The sequence below is a fragment of the Entelurus aequoreus genome, linkage group LG17, assembly GCF_033978785.1.
Source record: "Entelurus aequoreus isolate RoL-2023_Sb linkage group LG17, RoL_Eaeq_v1.1, whole genome shotgun sequence".
NCBI classification, from domain to species: domain Eukaryota; kingdom Metazoa; phylum Chordata; class Actinopteri; order Syngnathiformes; family Syngnathidae; genus Entelurus; species Entelurus aequoreus.
Genome location: NC_084747.1, coordinates 25092526 through 25112590, shown reverse-complemented (window position 1 = coordinate 25112590; position 20065 = coordinate 25092526). Strand labels below are relative to the sequence as shown.

Here is a 20065-nt window from a genome sequence, read left to right as displayed (position 1 = left end):
AGACATTTCACCCTTGCTCCTGATGGGTCGTGGTTAGCACCTTGCATGGCAGCTCCCGCCATCGGTGTGTGAATGGGTGAATGTGGAAATAGTGTCAAAGCGCTTTGAGTACCTTTTAAAGGTAGAAAAGCGCTATAAAAGTATAACCCATTTACAATTAAAGGTTATCAGTCTGTGCTACTTATCCATAGTCAGCAAATGTACCATCTCGTTGAGTGTTGACAAATTTATGTAGTCTGCTGATAACACAATAGGCTCCTGCTGCGTCACACACACACACGCACACACACACTTATTTCCTGTGTGTGTGTTTTTTTGTTTGATTAGTCACGGTTAGTCAAGCCCTTTCACCTGAACTAGGAGTGGTTCTGTCAAAACAGCAGGCTCAAACAGAGCCTCAATTATCATACTTCAGATTAATGAGAAAGCGAAGTGTGTGTGTGTGTGTGTGTGTGTGTGTGTGTGTGTGTGTGTGTGTGTGTGTGTTTTCTGTTGAATAGTATAATTTTCACTACCCTCTGAGATGGAGGAGGGCCCGCAGTCTATCCCGCAAGTCTAATATTGAGTGGTAGCCTAGCAACCGATTTCCAATGATCTTTCAGACCAAGGCCTTCCCACACTATGGCCCAGCAAAATAAACAAGACTAACTCACTTCCTGGTCCATCGCCACATACATTCAGCATGCTACTTTTTCAGATTCGGCATTTGTCAGGGATATTACCTTCTCACAAACATGGACATAGTTCACATCATTTCATTGAAATCTTCCGGTCTAATTGACTGCTCATCGCACTCTTAACACAGAACAGCAACCAAGTAAGACTATCTATGGTTATTGTCCTCATGGTCTTACATGTCGGTACATCTTTTCCAACCAGTGCATGATTGTATGAGTAATAAGGTTAATAGTATTTGATAGGTCAGAAACAAGGATGTTTGTTAGGACAGATGGCACGTTGATCTGAGAAATATGTCTGCGCATATGTTCCTAATGTCCTAAAAATAGCATTCATTGGCTTTACGGCTTATTTTGGATTTTTGGAATATTTTCTTGGGTAAAAAGCGACCCGTGACCAGGAGTCAAGAGTAGAAGGCTGAGAGAGCATGTGGAGCATAAAAGATTGGATTTGTGTCAAGAGGCACAATTGATGAGGGTTGGGGGGGAGGGCCTGTAACGGCAGCAAGGTCTGTTCAAGCCTGGATTCAACAAATTGCAGGCTTGTGTGGTTTGCTGTGTTGTTAAGAGCTTGTCAGAACAATGGTGCCGACGAGGGCAGCTGCGACGCCGGATCGGGTCTTTTGTCCGAGATAGTTGAAGGATGTGACGCTGTTTTAAATAAAAGTCAGAGGTTCCTGTGTGTTCCAAATGTGACTGCCATATCTTGTCACCAGATTTGTAGATTGGCCCGCCCTATGATGACCCTATGATAATGTTTCATGGTGAGGGTTTATGCAATATGATGCTTGTAAACTCACAATAAGCACAAGATAAAGGAGGGCCAGGTGACGTTCTATTGCACAATGATAACCGGTTCATACTAATGAACGAGCGATAAACTTTAGCGAATTAGGGCACTGAATGTCATTTTAGTGCTTTGTCATGTAAGCAGGTAACCAACCGCCCATTTAGAATCTCTAATGAGCTAATGTCTCCCAGTGTGCTGTAGAAGTAATGCATTTATTTACTGTACCTCCTGGGAGGAGCATGTATCGAACATCAATGCTTGGACAAGCAGTGTCTGGTATGTTCTCGTCCTCGTCTGCCTTCCTCTCCCTAAAATCAGTTGGAAAAACTTATACAGATTCACTTCATACAGGGTGAAATATTTAAAAAATGTAGTTCTCAATTCCTTAAAGCGGCATTTTGCAACATGCTAAAAAATAAACCATTTGGTTGTTACCATTAGGGAACATGCTAACGGTTACAATATGATACAACACAAGGTGGCAAGACATATTTCAATAATAAATAAAGCAAAATTTGTTCTGTACCAAAAATCACTTCATATTCTCTGTTTGCTGGTGTTACCATATCTGAGGTATTGTGTAGAAATATGGGAAATAATGACAAAAGTACACTTCATTCACTAATCGTGTTACAAAAGAGGTCGGTTAAAATAATACATAATGTTGGATATAGAGAACATTCAAACACTATTTATTGAATCAAAAATATTGAAATCCAATGACTTGGTGCATTTGCAAACAGCTAAAATTATGTACAAATCAAAATATAACCTGCTACCCAAGAATGTACAACAATTCTTCTTAAAGAGAAGCATAACCTTGGATAAAAATGAACTTAAAACATTTGCTTCAGGTGTGTAACATTAATCGACATATGTGGGATCTGAACCGAGGGTGTCGTTGTGGCTTGTGCAGCCCTTTGAGACACTTGTGATTTAGGGCTATATAAATAAACTGATTGATTGATTGATTTATTGATATCGATTTATATTCCTTAGATTCAACTGCATCGATCTGTGCTCGGCAAGTTTGTAAGATAAGTATCGATCCAACATTGTGTAAAAAGGCATATCGATCGGTTTTATAGATATTAGAAAAAGGAAAACATTGGATTTAAGAACTGCAGACTTTATATGAAGATTAGCACTTTTATTGATAAGGTTGTTAAACGTTAATCAAGTCTGTCTGCCCGTCTGTGGCGTCATCGCCATCAGTCATCAAAACAAGAATGGCGAACACCTACGGTGGCTGAGAAAAGTCACGACACATAAAAATGCGACAAGACAATATCATAAAGCCACATAACTTTCAGCTACAGCACGACTGCAAAACACCATCGATCCATCCATTTTCTACCGCTTATTCCCTTTTGGGGTCGCGGGGGGCTCTGGAGCCTATCTCAGCTACAATCGGTCGGAAGGCGAGGTACACCCTGGACAAGTCGCCACCTCATCGCAGGGCGACTGCAAAACACCACAAGACATAAACATAAAGCTACAACGCAACTTGAAGCCTCAATGGACGCGACGGACACAACGGAAGTGACAGCCGAGCAAGTTAGGGCAACAAACCAATTTCCTGGTCACACTTCACTTACTTTTCCAACTTGGTTGATTACATCCTTTTCAACTTTCTGCCTAAGGAAGTCTGTGAGTCGACAAAAATTGTCCACTGTCACTTCCGTTCCGTCTTTGTATTGTCGTGGTTTGGCTTATTTTTGTTGTGTTATGGCTGATTGTGTTGTGGTATTTGCATTTGTTGTGCCTTTTTTAGTAGTAGCAGGTCAAACCACTGCTCATTTAACCTAAGGAGATTTGGTTGCACCTAATTTTTAATATCAATTTATTTATTTTTTGTATTGTTTTGTATGTCAAAAACAACAGTAAAAGTAACCGGCAAACTACTGTTAATTCACCCTGAAGAGATGTTGGTTCCACTTTATTTTTGACATTAATATTGTTATTCTATGTTGAAACAAGCCGAAGTACCATAATAAATTTACTGTTAAAATGTTGGTTACTGTACTTTTTTTTGAAAATTGCTTGAATATTAAAAACGAGGGCAGGAAAGGTTTCCTCTTAATTCAACTTTTAAGTGTTGGTTGCACTTTATTCAAATAAGATGTGAATGCAATTGCCATTAATTGTTGTTTAATAACAATAATTAATTTATAAATGAATTATTTGAATATAACTGAATATGAATGATTTCCTTACAGGAAATAACAGCAATATAGGAAAATTGACCTGTAGTGTCCAATATTCAGTAATTATTTCAGTCACACTGGTTAAATTTACTGAACTGATTTCAGCTCACTGTATCGTTTTCGGATCGTATCGTTTAAAAAAAAAAATATCGTTCCTGAATCGTATTGGCAGCCACAAATTCCGAATCAAATCATTGTTACAACTAATTATTACATCCCTAATTTGTACGCACGTATAGCACTTAAAATCTTTAGTATTTCCGTATGTGGAATTAAACTATGGAATGATTAAACAATGTCCTAATATGATCCAGTTTTTTTAAACTGTTCAAACCCAAAGTGTTTACAAGTAAAACGAATAATCTGGATGAAGACCCTGAACCTTATTGTCAATGAGATAATCTTAGTCATCAAATTATGTGAATCACAACTTCACTATTGTGAACTGTTGTACTTATTATTCATTAATCCAAGTGGTTACAAATTAAGAACAGGAAGTGAACACATGTTAGTCATTGGTATAAAGTGGAAAATGGGTAGGACTAAATAAGATCTGCTTCTTCCTACTTCTTTTTGTGAATGTTGTAATGTGGTTTACCATAACATACATATTTTTTTAAATGCGTATATTTTTCACTATTACTAATTGTTTTGAAAGGTCGGCCCGAGGACAAAGTCTGGCTGCCAGGCTGTCACTCACGGCTGTCTCGTAGTACGAGACACTGATTTGCTTAGTCAGCTACAACCAGAGCTGAGACGTATCATCAGGGTTTCCCCTAGATTGCCAAGATACCTGTGGTGGTGGGGGCATGGTTATGGGCATGGTCACCATGACGTCATCGTTTATTTTGCTATGATATAATTTTCTTTAAAAGACTTAAAACATGTTTACATACATTTTAAAAACAAACCTGTGTTATTAATGATTAGGATTAACATATACTTTTATATTATATCCATCCATCCATTTTCTACCGCTTGTCCCTTTTTGGAGTCGCGGGGGGTGCTGGAGCCTATCTCAGCTGCATTCGGGCAGAAGGCGGGGTACACCCTGGACAAGTCGCCACCTCATCACAGGGCCAACACAGATAGACAGACAACATTCACACACTAGGGCCAATTTAGTGTTGCCAATCAACCTATCCCCAGGTGCATGTTTTTTGGCGGTGGGAGGAAGCCGGAGTACCCGGAGGGAACCCACGCAGTCATGGGGAGAACATGCAAACTCCACACATTATATCGTTTTGCTATATTTTCAATTGTTGCTGCATATTTTACAATGCACTTTGGAAAATTTTTTAAGTGTCTATAGACATTTTGTGTCTTTTTCTTTATGAAAAACAACTAGCAACAAATCTAGCATCTTTGTCTGGTGTTATTATAAACTGTACTCATGTTTAGAGACTAGTCCTGTCCCTCCATGTCCCCGATGGAAAGCGAGCTGCAGCAAGCATGACGTCACACTTTCTTCTCGCCGCTTCTCCAGTTGGACTTCTCTCCTTAAAAGCCGCCACTGTCCTCTTAGTATTTGCACATTTTGTAGATGGCTGTCCGCGGCTATATGTGGGATATATTAAAGTTAAGTCCACATCGCAGATATGCTGACTACTAGAGGTGGGGGAAATAATATATCTTTAGATTAATCGCAATTCGGACATGGACGATTATAAAATCGATTAGTAAATGTCAATAGTCCATTTATTTATTGTAAATAATTTAATGCAGACCGTTTCTAAAATTTGGCTGACTGCAGCGAGCCACCTCAGAGAGAGTTCCTACCAGCTCCTTTATTATTGGGCAGTTATGTTTCAGTTTTGCACACATTTAATATAACAAAATAAAGGTGATGGGAATTAATTGAACTGTTTCTTAGTACAAATGCACTCTTTATAAATGTTGCAATGGATAAACGCTTATTTAATTAAACAAAAAAAATTAAAACTGCATCAACATACATAAATTAATGATTCATCAATAATACATTTTTAATCGAATCACAGCTCCTGAATCTTAATCGTAATTGAATCGTGAGGTGCCCAAAGATTCCCACCCCTACTGACTACGCTCCAGACAAACTTGTGCGTCTTGTTTACAACATCCTGTTTTGGCAGCGCTGTTTCCGGTGGTCGATGTCTTTTTTCAGCGGCCACATTTTCGGTGCATCACTAGTCAATAGTGCGCAAATAATAGACTATGTATATCCATTCATACTGTAACAACTTGCTAGTGGTAATGTTTTGTGTTTCTGTGGTTTTGATTTAATGTTTATTTTTCCCATGATCGCAACCACACCGTCCGTGCCTGAAAGCGGATTGGCCGAGAATCAGGAAGTGTTGTTGTGTGTTGTGGAAGCACAAAAATGTAAGGGTTTGCACGGGAGGTGAAACCTGTTGGAATCGGTCAGGTTTTTAGCATAAGTTTGGCAATAAAAGTTTCAAATAGGTAGCGTCTGACTTTTGACTTCTTCAGGAGGCTACAATACATATTATTACTTTAATTTGTTTTCACGTAAAAAAGCCTTTATTTTGAAGGTGTGGCGGCTATGATTTTGCCGTGGCGGTGCCCCGCGTTCAGTTGCATTAAGGGGAAACTCTGATCATGTTGATGTCTCACATAGATAGCTTGACATATACTGTATGTGGTTCTCAATTATTTCCTGTCATAAATCTATATACCACAATCTGAGACAGGTGGCAAGATGTAATGAGTGTGACCATGAGAACCAGTTCAAATGTATTTATTTCTCTCATGTTTCAAGCTGGTTGTTGACTACAGCAATTTCTCCAATAACAAGCTACTTCTAGTGAAGGATATAAATCCTCACTGCCTACTGTATTTACAGTAAACCTTTGTGTTTTATATGCTGCGTCATATTTCCTGCCTGGCCTGTCGATTAATTTGTATACTGCTGCCACGTGTATCGATTTAATTATTAATAAAGACGCCGATACTGTGAGTCTCCCTCCATCTGCAAAATCTTTCCAGGGTGTAGTCTGGCTTTTTTGCCCCAAGTCAGCTGGGATAGGCTTCGAAATCAAACATCCAAACAGCTATCCAATTGTATAAAACGGATGGATGGACTTGGTGTGTTTGTTCTGTTCAGATAGCTTAGCATATTTTGACATACATTGGATTACAATCTTTATTGTACAACATGTATTAAAGTGCCCTCCTTCGCCCTGCATCATTCATTTTTTTTGTGTTTGACCACCTTTTGCATTACCAGAATAAAATGAACTGAAGTTGATTTTACTGCTCTATTCCCACACAATTTTTACTCTCTCACGGCCAAAGTATTTTCCATAATGGAAGTAGCATTTCATTCAGCAGTGCACTCATGAGGCTGCATTTTTCAGTGTGGTGCCAGACTTTTTCATCTCTGCTTATACACAAGTAAGCGTTTAACACTTCCTACTCTATGTGCCTCCAACATGACCGTGAGACCGCGCTAGATCCAGCTGGACTCTGTCCCGTCTGTGTGTTTATGTCGGAAGAGGGTGTTCCTGAGCTTACGTTATGTGTCATGCATTTAAGTGTGCATGCTTCCAGCTTATTATGATCCACTTCAGGATTGCAGGCTTGAGTGTTTGTGGATTGTTCATGACTTTGCCATGTGCGAGGCACAGCCAGGGACATCTGGCCTGTGATGTCAGCAGTACAGAGGCCAACAGAGGACTTTTTCATTTGGGGACTTCTCTTTGAGTTCTGCAAACATGTAAATTGAATACACTTACAAGTGTAAACCTTTTGTTATGTGACAAACAATGTGGACACAGCAAGGCAGTGTTCTCAGACTCTGTTTGGACTAGTCAGCTGACTTGCTGTAAGAGTGGGTAACCAGAATCAGTTGTGGAATGTCGTCTTTTGCCTTTAAAGGGGAACGGCACTTTTTAAAAACAATTGTGGCTGTCAATTTACATTTCTTGTATAAGACAAGAGAAAATGTTTTTCTTTTTTATGCATTCTAATTTACAAATAAACATTAGCTAAAGTCAGCTAACAATAGCGGTAATGACAACAAAAATCCTTTGGATTTACTTAAAATTAGGGATGTCCGATAATGGCTTTTTTGCCGATATTCAGATATTGTCCAACTCTTAATTACCGATACCGATATGAACCGATACCGATATATATAGTCGTGGAATTAATACATTATTATGCCTAATTTTGTTGTGATGCCCCGCTGGATGCATTAAACAATGTGACAAGGTTTTCCAAAATAAATCAACTCAAGTTATGGAAAAAAGTGCCAACATGGCACTGCCATATTTATTTATGTCACAAAGTGCAATATTTTTTTAACATGCCTCAAAACAGCAGCTTGAAATGTGGGACATGCTCTCCCTGAAATAATCCTGATACCCATAACAACTATGGGAAACACTGTACTTTGACTTTCACAAAGTGCATTTATTTTTTATTTTTTAAACATGCCTCAAAACAACAGCCACAAAAACAATGAAGGCACACAGCTTCAGTCCAAAGTATACTATAAACTGGGCTCAATCTGCCCTGTTAACATATTCGTATGAGTAACAAAAATGTGCAAATAAAAACAAGAAAGGCACAAAAATAAAAAACTGCTTCAGTCTAGACTAGTAGATAACACAGCCATCCTTTAAAGTGCATGAACATTAATAAATCTGCTTCAGTCTAGACTAGTAGAAAACACAGCCACCCTTTAAAGGGCATGGGGAAAAAAGGCACAAAACATACATAAAACAGCTTCACTCAGTCCAGACTATTAGTCTATTTGTGCAACAGATGAAGCTCAAAGAGTGGGCTAATTCTTTTTATCCTTGTCATCACGTTTGAGAGGTAGATTTTTCTGAATGAAAACAAGCATCTGCAAGGGGTTCTGGGTATTTGTTCTGTTGTTTATATGTTGTGTTACGGTGCGGATGTTCTCCAGAAATGTGTTTGTCATTCTTGTTTGGTGTGGGTTCACAGTGTGGCGCATATTTGTAACCGTGTTAAAGTTGTTTATACGGTCACCCTCAGTGTGACCTGTATGGCTGTTGATCAAGTATGCTTTCATTCGCTAGTGCGTGTGTCAAGCCGTAGATAGTATGTGACTAGGCCAGTACGCAAAGGCAGCACCTTCAAGGATTAATTGGCGCTCTGTACATCTTCCTGCGTCCATGTACACAGCGGCGTTTTAGAAAGTCACAAATTGTATTTTTGGATACTGATTATTTTGAAACCGATACTGATAATTTCCGATATGACTTTTTAAAGCATTTATCGGCCGATATCGGCGGTCCGATATTATCGGACATCCCTACTTAAAATTGTGTACGTTGGTCCCATATGTTATAAAAAAAATACAAATAATTGCCTCCGCGCATGCGCATAGCATAGATCCAATGAATCGATGACTAAATTAATCGCCAACTATTTTCATAATCAATTTTAATCGATTTAATCGATTAGTTGTTGCAGCCCTAGTTGAATGTATACGATATATAGCGGTATTTTCATCAAAACATGCAAAGTGTTTAGTTAAAACTCAACACCACATTATTGTGACCAATGTTCTACAAATTACTTTTAAAAAAACTGGTCAATTATAGTTACTTGTTACTTAACCAAAAAAATAATTTAGTTACGAATAGAATTACTCTTAAATAAATGTAATTAATTACTAGGGAAAGTAATAAATGTGTAACTTGAAGAAAAAAAAACAAAACCTTTAAATATATGTCATATGGAGTTGAGATAAGTTTATGAGAGCAGATTGTGCGTGCGTGTGTGTTCCTTTTCAAAAGGCGGTGTCTGTTGCCAAGCGACGTGTGACGTAGCGAGGGTTTCAGCTAAACTGTTGTTGATAGCTGTACAGTTTGTCGGCTCTGGTGGCTGTTCTGTTGAATATTTTCACCGGCTTGTGCTACCTTTTGGTTAATAAAGAAGAGCTGTCGTTTTTGAGTTGGAGTTTGTTGTTGTTGCTGTCTTGTTTGCCTCAGAGACTTGTATTTCCCGCACTCGGCTGGAGGCTTCTGTTTCAGAAGCAAGAATAAGTTTGTTGTGCTGCTGCCTCTTTTGATCAAACTTTGCAGCGTGCAGTCACTTGTTATACGCCTGTTGCCACAAATCAAACCACTGGCACTTTTTATTTGCTATTGAACAAACGCCCCGTTCTCGATAGCGTTAGCATTAGCCATGTTTTGCTGGGTTTTCCGCTAGGGAAATGAGGTTGGAAACTACGGAAGCTCAAAGTGGCAAAAATTATGCCGGAACAAGAGGGTGGAGTGCCATCTCCGGGTTGGGGAGGAGATCGTGCCCCAAGTGGAGGAGGTCAAGTACCTCGAAGTCTTGTTCACGAGTGAGGGAAGAGTGGATCGTGGGATCGACAGGCGGATCGGTGCGGCGTCTTCAGTAATGCGGAAGCTGTATCGATCCGTTGTGGTGAAGAAGGAGCTGAACCGGAAGGCTAAGCTCTCAATTTACCGGTCAATCTACGTTCCCATCCTCACCTATGGTCATGAACTTTGGGTTATGACCGAAAGGACAAGATCACAAGTACAAGTGGCCGAAATGAGTTTCCTCCGCCGGGTGGCAGGGCTCTCCCTTAGAGATACCATACCATACCATACCAACTTTATTTATAAAGCCCTTTAAAAACAACCACAGTTGAAAAACAAAGGGCTGTACACCACAAAGAAATAAAGGCAAAGGACAGACTAAAAAATAAAATTTAAAACAGAAGTAAAATACACATTAAAAAAGCAAATACAAAATTACCCTAAGAACAATTTTGTTAGATAAAAAGCAGTTAAAAAAGTTAAAAGTTAAAAACAGTTTAAAGTCTCATGCTGGGTTAAAAGCCAGTGAATAAAAATGGGTTTTAAGAAGGGTCTTAAAAATAGCCAAAGAAGGGGCCTGTCTCACATGAAGTGGAAGATCATTCCAGAGTTTTAGATAGGGTGAGAAGCTCTGTCATTCGGGAGAAGCTCAAAGTAAAGCCTCTGCTCCTCCACATCAAGAGGAGCCAGATGAGGTGGTTCGAGCATCTGGTCAGGATGCCACACAAACGCCTCCCTAGGGAGGTGTTTAGGGCACGTCCGACTGGTAGGAGGCCACGGGGAAGACCGAGGACATGTTGGGAAGACTGTCTCCCGGCTGGTCTGGGAACGCCTCGGGATCCCCTGGAAGGAGCTGGACGAAGTGACTGAGGAGAGAGAAGTCTGGGCTTCTCTGCTTAGGCTGCTGCCCCCAGGACCCGACCTCAGATAAGCAGAAGAAGATGGAACAACAACACTACTAATTATGGCAGACTTCAAAAGAGAGCCAACGATGACTACTTTGAGACAAATGATGATCCAGAAATGTATAGTTTTGAGCCTGAATATAAGTAAGATCATCTACAAGTTTTAAAGCTGTGTGCTAATAATATGCAGCTTTAGTGAAACACAAAGCATCATGTAGCAGTATTACTAAGGGATAAGATATACAAACTATCAACAAAATAATACAATCCTTTAGTGTACAATGTCGGCTCTCACTGGGATGCCGACTTGTGGGATGTTTATATCTTCCCGTTTAGATGAAGAATTAATCATAATCCTCACGCAGGTAATAAAAATAAGGTCGCAAACGAGAGTCTTTTGGTGTCTTTCTTGCCATCTCTGGGTATAAGTTGGATGTTAAAGTTGACCTACTTTGACATCTGTGGTTTATGTCCCCAACCTTCTACTATCCAGGTGAGAGGCATGATTTATAATCTCGAATTAACGTTAACCAACTCTGAGGCGACGCAGCAGCTCAGTCTGTCAATATAGCAGCATAAGCGAGTTAGCTCTCTGCGATCACTGCGCCGCTAAAAGTAGTTCCTCAGTGTTAGCGCTTATAATAACAATATTGCTAATACTTGGTTTATATTCAAGTCACGACATGTAAATTAAGTATTGTTGGCGGTTTCTAGACGTTTGTCAGAAGGTTTTTTGATTGCAAGAGTGTACTCCTGTTGGCTAATTAATATGCATTTAAAAAAAACAAAAAACATGTGTTCTTGTCTTACATAGGGATTGAGAATGATTGGGAACATTGCCCCAAAAGCGCAGTTCCCCTTTAAGTCTCCCTCTCTCTGTCTCAACCGATCCATTGATGGTGTCTTTATTCAGCTTCTTTATACATGCTTCCCCTCTGAGTCACAGGACCAGAGGTCAGTTTTACACAAGCATCGTCCTCATGTTGGCTATGCATGGGTCATTTAGGAGGGAGCAATCAGTGAGTCACGAGTAAATATCTTTGCTACAGGAGCAGCATGCGTCGCTCACAAACTGGAAGTGATACAAGTCAAACTGCAGATCTGATCATTGAGTATTTAAATTTTTTTTTTTTTGCAGGGACTAGAGTGCGTCTGTCTCATTCCTGTTACGACACAGAATCACTTTTCTCACATTTTCCTACCGAGCGGTTTATTGCTTGGATGGCTGCCAGCGTGTGCAGTAAGATGAAAGCAATGATTTATCCCAATGTGTCTCTCCATGCAGGTACGGTATCCGTCCAGAGAACGTCATCGTGTATGGCCAGAGTATTGGAACGGTGCCTTCTGTGGACCTGGCCTCTCGCTATGAGAGTGCCGCAGTGATCCTGCACTCGCCGCTCACCTCCGGCATGAGGGTGGCCTTCCCTGACACCAAGAAGACTTACTGCTTTGACGCCTTCCCCAAGTGAGTTGACTACTGGCTTGTGTTGAGCGTGTATGTGTGGGGGGGAATGCAGTACAGCGGTACTCTACCTCAGCTTACAAGTTTAACCTGTAGCCCAAAATATTTGTATCTCAAACCAATGTTCTTTAGTGAAATGAATTTAAAATCAATTATTCTGTGCTACAAAAAACACCTATGTTTTAACTCGGGCTGTCAAAAATAACGAGTTAATTTGTGTGATTAATCATAAAAAAATATTGTTAATTATGTAATGTTGTAGATTAATTAGGCATTTTATTTAGATTTTTATTTTTTAACATTAATTTAGATTTTTTTTAAATTATTTTTACATTAATTTAGATTTTTTTAATTTATAATTTTTTACATTAATGTTGATTTTATTTATTATTATTAATTTTTACATTAATGTATTTTGGGCTCCTTTTGTCTTAACCGCAAATGGTTACAGTACCTAAAAGAGTACATGGGTACCTATCAGGTCACATTTTGCTTCAAAACTTTAGATAATACTTTTACTGGATTTTGAGCAAATAAATTAAGTACATTCAAGTGAAACTGATGAGAATTTTTTTTTTCAAAGTTAATTCAAATTATTTAAGCAAGTAATTTACTGTGATGGATTAAAAGGGTGATTAATCTGCACTAATGCACTCACTCTTAACATGCCGCATGCTTTTTAAGAGAAAAAAACCATACTTTTAGATTTAAAATATTTTAAGAAAAACAATACAATGTACCGGTAATGTACTTTAAAAACTACAGTAATTTTATGAAGCAATGTAATAATAATGTACAGCATTTACCTTAGAAAGCTAAGCTAATTCTCTGTCAAACTACAACTTTTACAACTTCTCTAAATTTTAAAAACAAAAGTAAGGCCCTTGTGCTCAGCCTCCAAAAAAGGCCGCAATTGTAACGTGCTTTTTATGAAGAAAAACACACTTTTAGATTTAAACTATTGCAAGAAAAACAATACAATGTAATGTACTTTAAACAACTACAGTAATTTTTTGAAGCAATGTAATAATCATGCACAGCATTAATCTTTGAGAGTAACCTTCTACCGTATCTCCTTTAAGCTACTTCTCCGTCAAACACATCATCAGCAGTTTCTGTATATTTTCATTGATAAATGTCCTTTAAAGAAAAAAAAGTAGGGCCCTTGTCCTCGACCTCCAAAATAAACACCACAATTTTAAGATGTTTTTTAAGAAGAAAAACACACTTTTAGATGACAAATATTGCAAGAAAACAATACAATATCAATTACTTTACCAACTACAGTAATGTTACAAAGCAATGTAATAGTAATAGGAGACGGCGTGGCGAAGTTGGTAGAGTGGCTGTGCCAGCAATCGGAGTGTTGCTGGTTACTGGGGTTCAATCCCCACCTTCTACCATCCTAGTCACGTCCGTTGTGTCCTTGGGCAAGGCACTTCACCCTTGCTCCTGATGGGTGCTGGTAGCGCCTTGCATGGCAGCTCCCTCCATCAGTGTGTGAATGTGTGTGTGAATGTGGAAATACTGTGAAAGCGCTTTGAGTATCTTGAAGGTAGAAAAGCGCTATACAAGTATAACCCATTTATCATTTATCATTTAATAATAATGTACAACATTTACCTCAGAGAGCGAACTTCTGCTGTATTTCCTTCAAGCTACTTCTCCGTCAAACACACCACCAGCAGTTTCTGTATATTTTCATTGATAAATGTCCTTTAAAAAAAAGTATGGCCCTTGTCCTCGACCTCCAAAAACGCCCACAATTTTAAGATGTTTTTAAAGAAGAAAAACACACTTTTAGATGACAAATATTGCAAGAAAAACAATAAATATCAATTACTTTATCAACTACAGTAATGTTACGAAGCAATGTAATAATAATGTACAACATTTACCTTAGAGAGCGAACTTCTGCTGTATTTCCTTCAAGCTACTTCTCCGTCAAACACCATCAGCAGCGTCTGTATATTTTCATAGATAAATGTCCTCTTTCTGGAAAAAAAATGGGCCCTTTGTTTCCATATGGGGCAGATTATTGTAGCAGCACTATGCTAGTGCGGTTTTCACCAAGATGGGTACACGCACACCTCCTTCATGTTTTTCCCATGATTTCTTTCTTTAATTCAGTGAGAATCTCTTCTCAGCACTCTCCTTTACATGAGGGCTGCAAAAAATGTCCTTTGAAAATCAACATTGCTGTGTAGGAGACCACCTCCTCACCATGCTTTCAATATCTGGGCAAAAGCTACAGTATTTAATATCCACACAAAAACATTTCAATTCCATAACACTAAGGCAATGTGATTATGACGCGAGAATCTTCCATTTGAGGACAGAGAGTCCAAAAGGTTCAAAAGTGTTAATTGCCATTCAGTTCACATTTGCAGATGATAGAAGAAAACATGTACTTCGGTTTCTGCACAGAGCAATAGCAGATAACAATAAGAGTATTTCTAAAACAGTGATTCTCAAACTGTTGGCTCCCTCTAGTGGTTTGCCAAAGAATCACAATTAAATATTCAAACAGTATTACTCTTTAAACTGTGTGTAATGTTACAGTGGCCAAAATATTGAACATACTTGTTAAATCAAACGTTTTTAATTATTACTTAGGCCTACTATGCTACTATATTCTAATGTTGGTCATTATGGTGGTACTTGAAGAGCCAAGTGTTTTCTGAGGTGGTACTTGGTGAAAAAAGTTTGACAACCACTGATGTTTTAAAGGCAAACTTAAAATTCTCAAAGAGAGGTAAGATGAGTGCACATGCAAGATTTGGCAGCAAGATGTCAGCAGTGCTGCATACTTTGCCAAAGTGCTGTATCTGGTTAAATTACTGTATCACAATATGTCACCATATCATTTGTTACCAGTATTGTGCCTACGAATAATATGTGTACTTAATATTTTCTTACTAAATGTATTTGTTCTTTCCTTTTTAACAGAAAACTACATGTACTGCATACACTTGCATATCTTTTTAAACTTCAATTTTATGTAACAACAAAATGGTGTACTATTATGCATTTCAAACATTTCCTTTCTTAATATATAAACAAGTATGCAAATATCTGCTTGACTTATGATTTCAAAGCAATTTATTCTTCAAATTGTACACTATAACAAAGACAATAGATTTTGTTGTGAAAATCTGTCAGTTCAGGTGCCATAGTTTTTTGTTATAAAAAAAGAAGCTTTTAGTTAATAAACTTTAACTTTTTTTATTATCCACCTTTTTATCCTTTTTTATGATCTTGCCCCTGTTTTATTTTAAATTGTCGTTTTAATTCACCCATGTTTTATACAGCACTTTGTGTTTTTTATCTGTGAAAAGCATTAGCAATTAAATGTAATTACTTACAAAAACAGCTGTACTGCTTTTATATTTTGAGTAATATGCCATAAAACACACTGTATAGTTTATGGTAAAATTCTGGCGACCAAGCTGACATTTTTTTACAGTAACATGTTGTAAAGAACATGGTCAATTTTGTTAAAATTCTATTATCTGTTTTTTACTGTTAAAAAAACAGTGGCACTGTTTTTCCATTTACAATAATATGCTGTGAAAAATATTTTACTGTAAAATTCCGGTGAATAATCAGTCTGTTTTTAACGTAAAAACAGTGGTACTATGTTTCCTTTTACAGTAACATGCTGTAAAAACCACTGTAAATTGTATGGTAAAATTCAATCTAATGAGCTGCCAGGTTTTTACTCTAAAAAAAACATCCATCCATCCATTTTCTACCGCTTGTCCCTTTTGGGGTCGCGGGGGGTGCCTATCTCAGCTGCATTCGGGCGGAAGGCGGGGTACACCCTGGGCAAGTCGCCACCTCATCACAGGGCCAACACAGATAGACAGACAACATTCACACACTAGGGCCAATTTAGGTTTGCCAATCAACCTATCCCCAGGTGCATGTCTTTGGAGGTGGGAGGAAGCCGGAGGACCCGGAGGAACCCACGCAGTCACGGGGAGAACATGCAAACTCCACACAGAAATATCCTGAGCCCGGGATTGAACTCAGGGCCTTCGTATTGTGAGGCACATCCACTAACTCCTGTGCCACCGTGCTGCCCTGTAAAAAAACATTTTAAATAAACTTAAAACTGAACTGAACTGTAAAATACTGGCGAATTACCTGCCTGTTTATAACGTAAAGAAGCAGTTGTAGCGTGTTTCCATTTACAAGAACATGCCATAAAACCGCTGGAATTTTCCTGTAAAATTACAGTGACTGAGCTGCCTGTTTATAACGTAAAGAAACAGTCGCTCTTTTTCCATTCACAATAACATGCTGTAAAAAACATTCTACTGTAAAGTTCTGGTGAATAAGCTGCCTTTTTTATGCCATAAAATCTACGTTTTTAAAAAAAATGTACGTTAAAAAAAAGTAACTTATAGGAATTTGCCTTGCTATATTCATATTTTATTTACTGTTTCAAGTGGCCTACTGATGGCAGCCATAACCGTGATAAGAATTGTTTTAGTTATATTGTAAAACTTAAAACGTTGCTTGGCGTGATGAATGAAGAGTCCATACGAGTAGAAACGCTATAAATGATCAAAGACTGAACGGCACTTGTACTAACAGTTCAAAGCTTTAAACAGCAGAATTTCACTTGCACCCAGCTGCACCTGCAGTAAGCAAACTTGTCCAAAAGGTGGCGCCATTGCACAAACAATAATGTGTGTTTAATGAAAACTATTTGCATTATCGTTACTGACGAAAAATCCATAAATTTGCCGCACTGTTTTTAAGCTGCAGGGTACAAAGGGTAGGAAAAAAGTTAGCGGTTTATAGTCTGGAATTTATGATACTTTTGAGATAGTGTAGGTCAAAGTTGAAATGACAGGGTTGCATTTTCTCACGCTGAAGTACGATTCGTGGGCTAGATAACTCACCTTGTGGTCTTCCTCTCCAAAGCATCGACAAGATTTCCAAGGTGACGTCGCCAGTCCTGGTCATCCACGGCACGGACGACGAGGTCATTGACTTCTCCCACGGCCTGGCGCTGTACGAGCGCTGCCAGCGCCCCGTGGAGCCGCTGTGGGTAGAAGGGGCCGGGCACAACGACGTGGAATTGTATGGACAGTACCTGGAACGGCTCAAGCAGTTTGTGGCGCACGAGCTGGTCAACCTGTAGTGAAGCCGAGTAACCGAAGCTGCGGAGAAAACACCGGTGGTACATGTTTTGGTTTATCGTTACCTTGCTCTTTTTCTTGTCGTGTGGGATACAGGTGCTGTTTTTCTCCTTTTTTTTTGGAAGTTTTGGTGGTAGAATTGATCATAAGCCACCTGTCCAGTTCAGGCCAGCCCCAGAGCCTAACCGTACCGTCCACTCCTCAGCTGTGAACTTGAAACACTAACTTCTACTTTTGTTTGTTTTTGAACATCTTGCACAATTGCACAATGCTCAAGCGAGCGCCTCGCGTGTGAACCGCCTGTGTACGTGTGCATACGTCACATTTTTGCTGCCTTTTTGCAAACCATGCTCCTCAGTTCCGAAAGGACACCTCTGAGGTTCTTGGTACTGGACTTGGACTCCAATAGTGTAATTATTATTTTTGTATTATTATTACAGTACGTTTGTATATATTATACATGATATTTGCACATATCAGCTGTCACTGAAGACGTGTGTGAGACAAAAGGGTGTTGCCAAATGTTTAGTATAATATATCGCAAAGAACTCCTTCCTGTCTTTTTTTTTTTCCTCACTCTTGCAAGTTCTCCATGAAATATTACTGTAAGATCAGCTTCACTATGCAGCAGTTTCTCAGATGAACAATTCCCAGATCCTGCTTTTCTTTGGGTTGTAGAATGTTGAATCCATATATAAGTCAGGGCTGTCCGAACTACGGCCCGCAATATGTCCTTAGTTTAGTAAAAAATCTGGCCCGTGGGGTGTTTTGAAATGTGTTTAAAAAAATATGAATTGGGTCATACATATTTTAATGACCCAAACAACCTCCCTTAGTCATGGCGCAAAAAAAATGTGACCAACACCAAAAGTCAACACACTTATCACAACCTGCTCGCTGAACTTTGTGGATGTTATAAAAAATGACCAAGCACTATACATAATTTCAAAATTATGCCCAGTGCATGATGGGAAAAATGCAAAACGCTCTCTCCACACTTCATTTGACTTTTTTGTAGGTAATTGAGATTAAAAACTCTTTTGCACACTTATCAATGTTAGGCCCATTTTAGCTTTTTGACATTTTTGATTGATTACAAAACTTTAAGAAGGTCGTCTCAGAAGTAAACACGGTAGAAGTCCAACTTTCACATATTCTTCGTATCTGATTATATGAAATATATATCCATTATATTAATATAGTGTGTGTGTGTGTGTGTGTGTGTGTGTGTGTGTGTGTGTGTGTGTGTGTGTGTGTGTGTGTGTGTGTGTGTGTGTGGGGTGTGTGTGGTGTGTGTGTGTGTGTGTGTGTGTGTGTGTGTGTGTGTGTGTGTGTGTGTGTGTGTGTGTGTGTGTGTGTGTGTGTGTGTGTGTGTGTGTGTGTGTGTGTGTGCGTGTGCGTGTGCGTGTGTGCGTGTGCGTGTGCGTGTGCGTGTGCGTGTGCGTGTGCGTGTGCGCGTGCGCGTGTGCGTGTGCGCGCGTGCAGTCATCTTTCGGCCCCCGGCCAAACTTTTTTTTTTTTTTTAGCCCAATGTGGCCGCCAAGTCCAAAGGTTTGGACCCCCCTGCTATGAATATTAAAGATATTGCTTGTATTTACTTTGTCTTTTTATATAATGAAGTATATGTACCACTAATGCCAATCAGGACCTGATTTGGTGCCTGGAGTAGATTTTCCGTTCAGGAAGTTTGTCTTTTGCATATCTAAAAACCGATTAAATCAACTCCACAGTGCGTACAAACTCAACATAAATACTGTATGCCTCTTTTTTTTCTCTCTTTGTGCCTGCATGCCATTTTTGCTGCCATTGTTTCATGTTGGCTTGCCCTTTAATGTTGAGCGAGACAAAACGTCATACAGTTGTATTTCAATGCACTAGTGATGACATTTACTCTCAGAGCGCCGATAAACAGAGGTCAAAGGTCATGGCTAGTCCCTCATTGTTTCCCAGTCTGCAAACGTTGTGCTACTGTAACTTAATAGCACACGTTTGTTTCTGGACTTTGTAAATACTACATTGTTTTCCTTCTACAACCTTTTTGCCGTCATCTCTGTAACACTTATTTAATACTTGATCTTCATACGAGTCATCTCTGATTCCGTGTTTTTTATACTGCATATTTCTAGACAGCTGGGACTTGAAATGTAATATTAAAAACTGCAGTAACTCCGATGTGGATCGAAAAAATAAAGTAATTGAAAAGAAACCTGGCTTGTGTTTGCAATATTCATTGTGGGGCATTTTAATACCATTTAAAAGAGGTGTGATGTAATAATAGTAATAATTAGGGCTGTGAATCTTTGGGCACCACACGATTCGATTCAGAATCAATACTTGTTTTAATATTGGATGGCAGTTATATGATCAACTACATTTGTCCAAAAAAATAGACAAACAGCTCTGACAATTCTTATTTTACTTGAAAGAAAACTACTTTTTGTTTAATAAAATTCTACCCAAACAATTAAAGTCAAATACAAATAAAGTATCCAACACAGTAAATCTGTACAGCAGAGATGATCATCTACATCATCAATATGATTTGTCTGTATGGCTGGACAGATCT

General features: G+C 38.8%; 1 protein-coding gene across 1 annotated transcript in view; it reads left to right on the top strand.

Annotated features, from left to right (window-relative positions):
- Window positions 1–18190, top strand: part of LOC133631955 (alpha/beta hydrolase domain-containing protein 17B) — a 56301-nt gene extending 38111 nt beyond the window's left edge. The window contains exons 3-4 of the mRNA XM_062024165.1: window positions 12170–12349; window positions 17282–18190. Of these exons, the coding sequence (XP_061880149.1) occupies window positions 12170–12349; window positions 17282–17501 (400 nt within the window). The 3' untranslated portion in view covers window positions 17502–18190. The remainder of the gene's footprint in view (window positions 1–12169; window positions 12350–17281) is intronic.
- Window positions 18191–20065: the final 1875 nt, after the last annotated feature.